This window comes from Suillus subalutaceus, assembly GCF_016647625.1.
Source record: "Suillus subalutaceus strain FC151 chromosome Unknown DFJ58scaffold_846, whole genome shotgun sequence".
Lineage (NCBI taxonomy): Eukaryota > Fungi > Basidiomycota > Agaricomycetes > Boletales > Suillaceae > Suillus > Suillus subalutaceus.
Window position 1 is genome coordinate 1 of NW_024541095.1, and position 9,276 is coordinate 9,276.

At 44.9% G+C, this 9,276-nt stretch overlaps 2 protein-coding genes across 2 annotated transcripts; both read right to left on the reverse strand.

Annotated features, from left to right (window-relative positions):
* Positions 1 to 3,157: 3,157 nt before the first annotated feature.
* DFJ58DRAFT_739980 (uncharacterized protein) lies at positions 3,158 to 3,623 on the reverse strand (the record flags this gene model as incomplete). The annotated part of the gene is made up of 3 exons (XM_041387061.1): positions 3,158 to 3,312; positions 3,371 to 3,511; positions 3,560 to 3,623. The coding sequence occupies 3 exons, from the start codon at positions 3,621 to 3,623 to the stop codon at positions 3,158 to 3,160; spliced, it is 360 nt and encodes a 119-aa protein (XP_041234592.1).
* A 610-nt stretch (positions 3,624 to 4,233) lies between these two features.
* On the reverse strand, positions 4,234 to 4,777 carry DFJ58DRAFT_739981 (uncharacterized protein; the record flags this gene model as incomplete). Its single annotated transcript, XM_041387062.1, has 3 exons — positions 4,234 to 4,390; positions 4,444 to 4,636; positions 4,690 to 4,777. 3 exons carry the CDS (start codon positions 4,775 to 4,777, stop codon positions 4,234 to 4,236), a joined length of 438 nt encoding a protein of 145 aa, XP_041234593.1.
* Between the last annotated feature and the right edge of the window lie 4,499 nt (positions 4,778 to 9,276).

A 9,276-nucleotide genomic window follows, 5' to 3' on the forward strand; every position in this document is an offset into this window, starting at 1 on the left:
CGTCATCATCGCAGACTCAGCCGACCGCCTCCTCTACTACGACACAAAACTGCTCTTGATGCTGATTCTACCGCGCCAGGTGCAGCCAACAGGCAGGCACGCCCCCCTTCCATTACGGACACGTTTCGTTCTTTTTCTCTGCTGTGCGCCGCCCCCGCATGCAGATGGGTACTAATACTGCAGCATCTGGACATCTAACTCGTCTTCGCATCTGGTTCATTTGTAATTATTGCAATCTATTTGTTTACGCCGAGAATGTGTGTATTCGATTTTGCAACCTCAATATGGGGTTGGTTTCAACGCAATACCATGAACCCTCTTTAATCTCAAGCAGTCGCTAGAAACATGTTCCGGCTGCAAATCCTAGTGCTGCACATTTTGTGCACTAGTCATCCCGTCCTGTCTGGATGGCCCACAACACTTCGTATGATGTAGCATATATCCTTAAGCATTCACCTTTCTTCGTCGCCACTCTTCATTGCGGTTTCATTTTGGATGCCGACGGATGCGTGAACAGTTTACATAAATATTGTATTGAGACGACACGGATAACTTTTCCATAGTCTCAACCATTCTCAACTACACGCTCATCCACGGTTTTATCCCTCCTCTCACCAACCCACTCAACCTTGCAGACATGCGAGTGTTTTGTCAACCACTTTTGGTTAGCCTTTTTGTTCAAGCCCTAATTAAGCCTACTTACCTTTGAATTCGACTTGAATGTTCCAACCTTTGATTGATTCTGACGCCAAGCGCTGAGGTTCAAAAAACATTAAGCTTCATCGCCAGAGTTTGAAAGATCGAGAGTGATGTGAGAACTATCGTGTATACACCGTTAGTTGCTCTCTAGGACAACTGCTGCGAAGCTGATGTACGACCAGGGTAAAACAGCACATTTATAACACAAATTCACTGTGTTTCATCGTTCTTGGGTTCCCATATTGACCAACTTGGATGCGAAAATACACGGATGTAGTTTTGCAGTGGATAGATCCTTGTTCTCGGGATATAGCCACTCGAGTCTGCTGGAGAGGAATAAATATAGCTGCTGATTGCTTCTGCACAAGGACTAAAGGAATAACTGCATTCAGTTTGACTTGAACACTACTCCTTCCCGGGATTCAACCTGACGGCCTTGGTTGGCTGCGATTCAGTATACTTTACCCTCCACTTGAGTGACCTGGACATCTTGCTGGATGCAGGAGGTTCGGGCGGTACTATTCGGACGACCACCCTTGACATGCGTGATCATTCACCTATCAGCTTATCATACCTTCTCATACTCAGTCAAAATGACCTCGTTGGGAACGTCCGGTGTATGCTGAAGTTCGAACATAGGTCGGGAGAAACGTGCGGAGTGAGGAGGAGCGCAGGATGCTGTCAAATGATTGTCATAACCATCAATATGGACCTTATGTCTAGGAAGACGCGCATAGCGCCGGTCGCAAACATTAGCGCTTTGTCTACACAGCAAGTTCATTTCTGTGAAGCGAATACGAGGATAACGCATGGGATACAGCTTTAGAAGTGGCATGGAATAACCGCCCAAATTCCGCAACTCCCAACCAGACATCCATTAATCTCTGTTGATCGACTCGTCTGAAAGGTACTTCCAGTGAGTGGATCTCTAGGCTCATCTGCCAGTAAAAGCTGACGACTTGTTTACCAGCGACTTCAGATATCCATAAAGATTTCTTGCGCATTCTCGAATTTCGCAGCACCTGCATACGTTATCCGTCTTGTTGGTGAGGACTGAATTCAGTGAGCATATTATCTCATAAGCAATGGCTTGTGTGGTTCTGATAAATATCAAATTAAAGGGGCAAAAGATAGGCCCCTGGACGCATCCACCAGCAACCATTGCCGTTGCCACAAAACGTGGTCGGTTTCTAAGATCCCGGCAGGCTTCTCTCGTATATACAGTCCGCGATCTGCCATAGTTGAGCCTCCGAGCACTAACTATGTCTTCATCCACCAGTAAGATGGCAGCGATCACGCCGCGCCAGACGATTCGAGGTCATACCAAGTGGGTAAATGGTGTTGTACACTTGCCTGGCAAACGACACATCATCACATGTTCGTGGGACGGCTCACTCCGACTATGGGACCTAGAGAGCGGTGCACAGATAGGTGAAGACTGGCGGGACGGGGAAAACACAATGTGGTCTATGGCATTGTCTCCAAATGGTAAGACAATTGCAAGCGCAGGCGGTGATTACGATGTGAGGTTGTGGGATGTCAAGACGAGGAAGGTCATTTCAAAATGGACCGGACACACCCATGTTGTGCGCGCATTGTGCTGGAGTGCAAATGGAGAGCAAATAGCGAGTGGATCCTGGGATGGTATGGCAAGAGTCAGGGATGTCAACAGCGGCAAAACTGTCCTGACAATCAAAACCGGGCACACATGGGTGTATGCGGTGATGTACTCACCTGACTCGTCAAAACTTGCGACGGGCGGAGACAAATCTATTAAAGAGGACGCAGCTGTAAAAATCTGGGATGCAGAGACGGGCGAGCGTCTTAACACACTCAAACACGACATCACAGTTTGCAGCTTGGCATGGACGTCAGATGGGAAGAAGCTTATCTCCGGTTCATATGGCCCGATTAGGATATTCGACATCGTAAGGCCGCGGACGCGCCAGTTCCCGACTTCTCCGACCGCATAATCAGTTGCGGGTCACGTGTTCATTCCAATATCTCGACAGTAGCATATTTACTAAGGACTACGATTTACTGTTGGATGCAGAGGAGACGGCTGACGGATCGGAGACTTGAGGACGGAACGGAATGCAAGGTACGAGCGCTGTCAAGCTCACTCGGCCGAGGCAAGTAGTCTTAGAATCATAACGACTTTTATTCCTATTCCACCCATATGTTAAAAAACTGCCCCCCCGCATGTACGAGCATCTCAGTCCCTTTGAACCGACTGAGATGTGAGTACTGAGCTCGTTATACCTTATCCCACCAATGCTGATAGCAACATTTAGTTATATTGTTCACTAGGTACCTATCTAATATCAGTCCCTTTGAACCAACTGAGATTTATATTGTTCACTAGCTCTCTTCTCGTCTGCTCAGTTCCTCTCAGTCCGAGATTGACATCCTTTCTTTGCAATTGGTCTTACTTATACTCTGTCCACACAGATCTATATCAGGTAGCCCCAGAGGCGCGCATTAGGAGCTCCATTATGATTCCACTGTCAGAATCGTAAGGCAAATGGTCGACTTTTGTTGCCTCTTCTACGAGGTATGTGGCCAAAGGCTCGCATTTCACAAAGACGATACTGATGGAGACATCATTGGCGGCTTGATCATAGCTGTGTTAAGTGTCAGTAGGGATCCTCATGTCAACCCAGTATTGTACCTTGGAGCAACAAAGGTTTCGAATGGATGGTCTCAGAAGCCATCCTCACAGGTGCATCGGGTATGGTATGGAAATGCCCAGCGATGATCTCTCTGGCTGACCGAATGTGAAACACAGGCTTGACGTCGCTGAAGCGTTTGACTACAGGTGGATGAGTATTTAAACATGTAAGAGCTGTAATGATTTCACCGAAAATGAATGAGCCTTTACCTCCCATTTGTTTGAGCAAATCTTGAACCATTGAGGAGAGCATGATGGTGCACAAATGCTCTTATGGTGGCACTCTGAAATGATGTATGTATTGTGGTCAGCTGACAAAAGCTTTGCTGTCTCCCCTCAATATTTATCAGCATCGTGATGCCAAGTCCCCCTTGTCTGACCGAGACTGTGCTGTTGATGTGAAACAGAATTATATGAACTCGCCTCCTTTACATCGCACATCTTTGCCCAATGTCATAGCCACAGTCAATTCTTCATAACACATTTGACATGCAGACAGAATATTCCATAACCCGACGCAATGTGCATGGTAAGAGTCTAACAAAGAAACTAGGAACAGGATAAGCACATTCAATTTTCTGTAATGCATCTGAAATGCAGAACACAGATCCCACAACGACATGATCTACAAGTGAAGACTCAGGCATCAAAAGTGGCCAAATAATAAGAATCAAACAACAACCCATCCTTTTCTCGAACACTTTGGGTCAAGGCGAGGGACCGGATCAGTCTTCGGCAACCTGCATGCCGTGCGATTCCCTGCACTCCTCATCGCTTTTGCTGTCTGTGTCATCATCATCGGTCTCGCATTCATTCGCCATCTTTTTGCATGGGAGGCAACCCTCACCTTCATCAGAGGCTTTTCATTTCCCTTTCTTGTCTGACATCGTTTTGAGCGAGGTTGCTGTGATGGATGCATTGGGGAGTAGTTTCATGGATTTAAGCATCACATGGTACCTCCTGGATCCGATTTTATCATCTGGAGACGCAGTCTCACACCTGTTAGGCCCAATCGTCCACCTGTATAACAACTAGTTAATTCTGCTGACAACCAAGGTAATCTGATCGCTTACAATTTAAGTTGGCACTCAATCATGACAACATCACCAGTGGTGAGCTTGGTGCGATACTCGTGTGGCTTGATCAGCTCTCCTTTGCCATCATGCACCACAGGTGAGACCACGACAGTGTTCCTCAGGTTATTCTGCGCGATCAAACCAGCATAGCGTCCTAGTGGGTCCGGAAGACGACACAAGCTGTCTTCACCTGTCACTGTATGACTCATGACATGCTCTGTCATTCTACAAGTGCAGACGTACCTGCGTCTGCTGTTGAAGAACCTTCTCCTCTGCCACCCGGCGCTCCACCGGCAATTGCAGCTGCTTTAGCTTTCGCTATTGCCTCCATATGTCAGGAATCCACTAGGGACATGTCATAGGTGCTGAAGACTTACACGGGCTCTGCATAGTATCCCCTTCTGAAAGTAGTTTTGTATATCAGTTCATGTGTCACGAAATGTAGAACAAGCCACCTACTGCCTATGTCGCATCGCCTCAGTCGGGGGACAGAAGAATGTGTGGGATTGGGTATGTTCTCTACCAAGAGGTCTGTTGTCAGTACCACTGAGAATCTCTCGTGCTCGCCCTCACTGAAGCTTCGCCAGAATGGTACATCTCGTGGATACACAGCTTTGGATGGCAACACTGTCGATATGTGATTGTTCAGGTGATATGACCTGTCTCGAAAATATACTTATGGGCGTTTCTGGCCTCTTCCGCTTCTCCGTGCAACACATTTAACATGTCGATGGCTGCAGCACTGCATCTGATGGTGTCACGAGTTCCAAATACACATCATTATTCTTTCCTGAATACTCGTAAGACGACATTCAATAAGCGCCCATCACAAATGCCCAAATCAGCGTCTATACCTATAACCTTCGCAAACCCTAACCTGAACTTCTCTATTCCATTAGCGCCCACTACTTCTATTTTTGATATTCCTGATTACAACTTTCTTTCACAAGCGATCAAGTCACGTGACACTAGAATCATCTAGAACCTTTCCACAGTAACCACGTGTTTCATGACATCATAGGTGTAGTTATATTTAAATCATCGTACGATTCCTTTTCTATTTAATGATTGGCTAGTTACTTCATACTCAGATTCAGTCTCTGTCTCAATATATGTATATAGGTAGTTCCTTGTAGTCAGTAGTTCTTCAGTTCAAAGCTCTTGTGTATTAGCTCATTGCTAGCAATCCAGGACGTACCTGCTATTCTCTATCCTCTTGTTGTGATATCCTTTGTTTGAGTCCTAGTCTCTGCCCCTGCGTTAATTCATTATAAGGGTTGTGACATTAGGTTTGAACTATAGGGGACTCCGACTCTACGCATTACCGCTTGCACCTTTTTCTCTTTGATCTGAGCATCTTGCGATAGTTCGTGATCCTCAATCAAACAGAACCGTTACACGTTTTACATTGCCCGGCTTAACAGCTGTGACCCTTGATTCTATCACTCTCCCCTTTGCTCATTTGAGCGCATTCATACCTATCCGCTTTTGTAGTTAGTAGTCCTATACCAGGCCCTGCCTTACACTGCAGCCACCAGTATACGGAGGTGTTCACAACATTAGGCGTGTCACTACAACTTTGAGTGCTGGCCCAAAACCCTGCCTGCTCAACGTTACTATAATTTCCTTTTTACCTATCACCTTTTCTTCATAGGATACGTAGGCTACTCCATTCAAGTATTTAGAGGAATTTCCTAGTCCAGACTTGGTGTTATGAACTAGGATGGTTCTGACGTATGGCTACTCGATAAGAGTAATCGGCCAAGGTCGGTTCAAGGCTTCGGCGTATACCGAAGTTTCAAGGTTCTTTTAAGACAAGGCAAGGAGAGTGTCCTTGACTTGAATCACGTTCAATACGACTTAAGATTGGAGGTCTTAAACGAAGGAAGTTCCAGGTAAAACCTAGTAAGATTAAAGTAAAGAACTACATAGTACAGGACGAGTTTATATAGTGAATGGTAACGACTTTAGGGCCGGTACAATGAGATCATAGAGACGAGTCAGAGATAACAAGAATAGATCATCTAGCGACGGCAAGATGCGATCGTGATGTAATACAATGATGTAAGAGAAAGAAAATGAATAGGGGCGTACTTGACTGTAACATTACCCCGTTGTTATCGTTGAAGTCACCGATTTCAACAATCAAAGTTATCGTAAGCGTCATAGTTGTCACGATCACCTGCGCATTGAACGAACATTCTCTCATCTTCTTCGATAGAGATCTGTTCCAAGGCGGCGTCCTTGTCAGCCTCCCATTTAGTGAGAGCCTCATATAAACCTTCATCTGTCCATACCAATGGGATAGGTTTCGCGCCTTTAAGGTCTTTACAAAAGACCGAAAGATGCCCTGGTGCGAGGTTACGACATACGCGGCAGAAATACGTTGGGCAGTTCTTGTGGCGATGACCGAATTCCTTACAGTAGCGACATTTGAAATTGTCAATGGGGTCGGTTTTCACGATGGTGATGGAGGACGATTGCGGGGGCGGGGATGGTGTTTTGGAGCGTAAAGGAAAATGAATAGGGGCGTACTTGACTGTAACACTTGGTCACTTGTAAGCTTCGGCTGGAAGAGCACCTTGGCATTCTAGTTTTCCCACTTGAAGAGTATAGTTGTTATGTACAAAACTCTTTTAGTCAGTATCTAGGGAAGAGTCAGTTGGGTTTTACCATGACCCTTTGACCCTGAAGTACGAGGTAGATCCGATCAGATATCGGGGACTGCTTCAGTTTTCCATTCTTATGTATTCCCTTTTTCATTCTCCTTTTCATCATCTTTCCTTTCCGGAAGAGTCGTTACAACCAACTCTTCACAAAGACATCAGTAAATCGGGTTCCAGAAAACAACTGGTACTATGTCTGAACCATCCCCACCCACTGGCCCAAGGATGCCAGCTAACATCAAGGAGTTTGTGCAATACATGCAAGAACAGATTGCTACAAACAATTTGTTATGGCAAGAACAAATCGGAATCTTGCAAAACAAGAATAATGAGCTAACAACAAAAAACGAAGATCTAGCTCTACGTATTCAGATGCAACAAGCCAAAATTGCGAAACTCTCCGTGGCACCATCCCTTGGAACATCCGCCGCCTCTACCACAGCCTCAATCAAGATGGCTAAACCCATGGAATTTACAGGTGACAAAGATTCCATCGATGCCAAGATGTGGGCAACACAAGTAGCGCTCTATATGACGCAGTGGCCCAGTATCACAGAAAGGCAAAGAATCTCGGTTATGCTTTCGTTCATGAAAGGATCTGCTGCTAAATGGGCGCAATCTTATATTGAAGAACATGCTGATGGAACTCTAACCATGAAGAAGTTAGATGAAGATTTCACCACTATGTGGGCTCAAGACGATCTTGAAGGAAAGGCAGTTCAAGAATTAGATTCCTTAAGACAAGGATCTTCTTCTGTTCCAGAGTATACAGCTACTTTTAGGCAAAAAGCTGCACACACCAAATTCTCCAATTACAACCAACACCAGAAGTACAGAGCAGGACTTCAAGACCATATCAAACTACAACTCGCACACATCGCCTACAAAGACAAGGACAACATGCAAAAATTAATAGAGCATGCAATCCAAATAGGACGAAACTTTGAAGAGTTAGATGTGGAGAAGAAGAAGACTTCCTTTTGGACCCCTAACAGGGCTGCAAGAAACTTCAAAACAAGGGCTAGTCCCAGTTGAGACAGTAACACCATGGATGTCGATGCCAACAAACAGAGAGGAACTCCCAAACCTCAAGGAAAGACTGGTTCTTTCAACTGTTACCATTGTGGTGAAGAAGGCCATATGGCAAGAAACTGCAAGAGCGCTCCCAAAGCACAAGTGAAGGCTACTGAAGTGCCAAAGGAAGACTCAATGCCCCAATGGTTTAAAGATTACGTTAAAGCCAAAGGAGACAAGGGTTTTTAGAGAGGTCTGAGCTAGAGTCTGCGGACTTAGACCTGAACAATCGTTTCTCAATCTTATCTATGTTCTCGGATGTAACAGAAGTATATTTGCGATCGAAATCAGAGCATTTTTACATTCTGATTACCTTGAAAGGAAAGAATCGACAAGCAGACATGAAAGCACTTGTGGACTGCAGTGCATCAACACTATTTATAAACGAGAAATTTGTGAAAAAGAACGAAGTAATATGCTGTAAATTATTAAGGCCTATTCCGGTTAAAAATATAGATGGCTCGTTAAATGCCGCTGGATCAATGACTCATTTCGCTGAATTAGGTCTAAAGATCGGTAATCATGTAGAGGATAAAGCAGCCTTCATGATCACAGACTTAGGAAGCGATGATGTTATTATCGGCATTGACTGGCTAAGGTATCATAATCCAGAAATAGACTGGAATGCAGGACAATTTTCGTTATCTAGATGTCCACTTAAATGTATTACGAAAAAAGAACAAAGACAAAAATAGAGAAAATAGAAAAACACAAAAACAGACAGATACGCTTCCAGATCTGATTCCCACAGAAGAGGATGACGATGAAGACATGGACATGAAGAAGGCAACGTGTGAAGAGGTAGAAGATGAAGAAAGTCCTGAAAAGATGGATTAGATACAAAGCCTCGGTTGCCACGGAACAGAAGGTAGCAGAAGAAGCTACAAAGAAAAAGAAGTCTGTAGAAAGAAATGGTTCCAGACTCGCTTCACGATTACCTGGGAGTGTTTTCAGAAGAAGAGTCGAAATGTTTTCCTGAAAGAAAGAAATGGGGATCACACGGTAGACCTTAAGGATGACAATGATCTTCCTCCGAATGCGAAACCTTATCCCTTGTCACCAAAAGAGATGGTCACTTTGAAAGACTGGT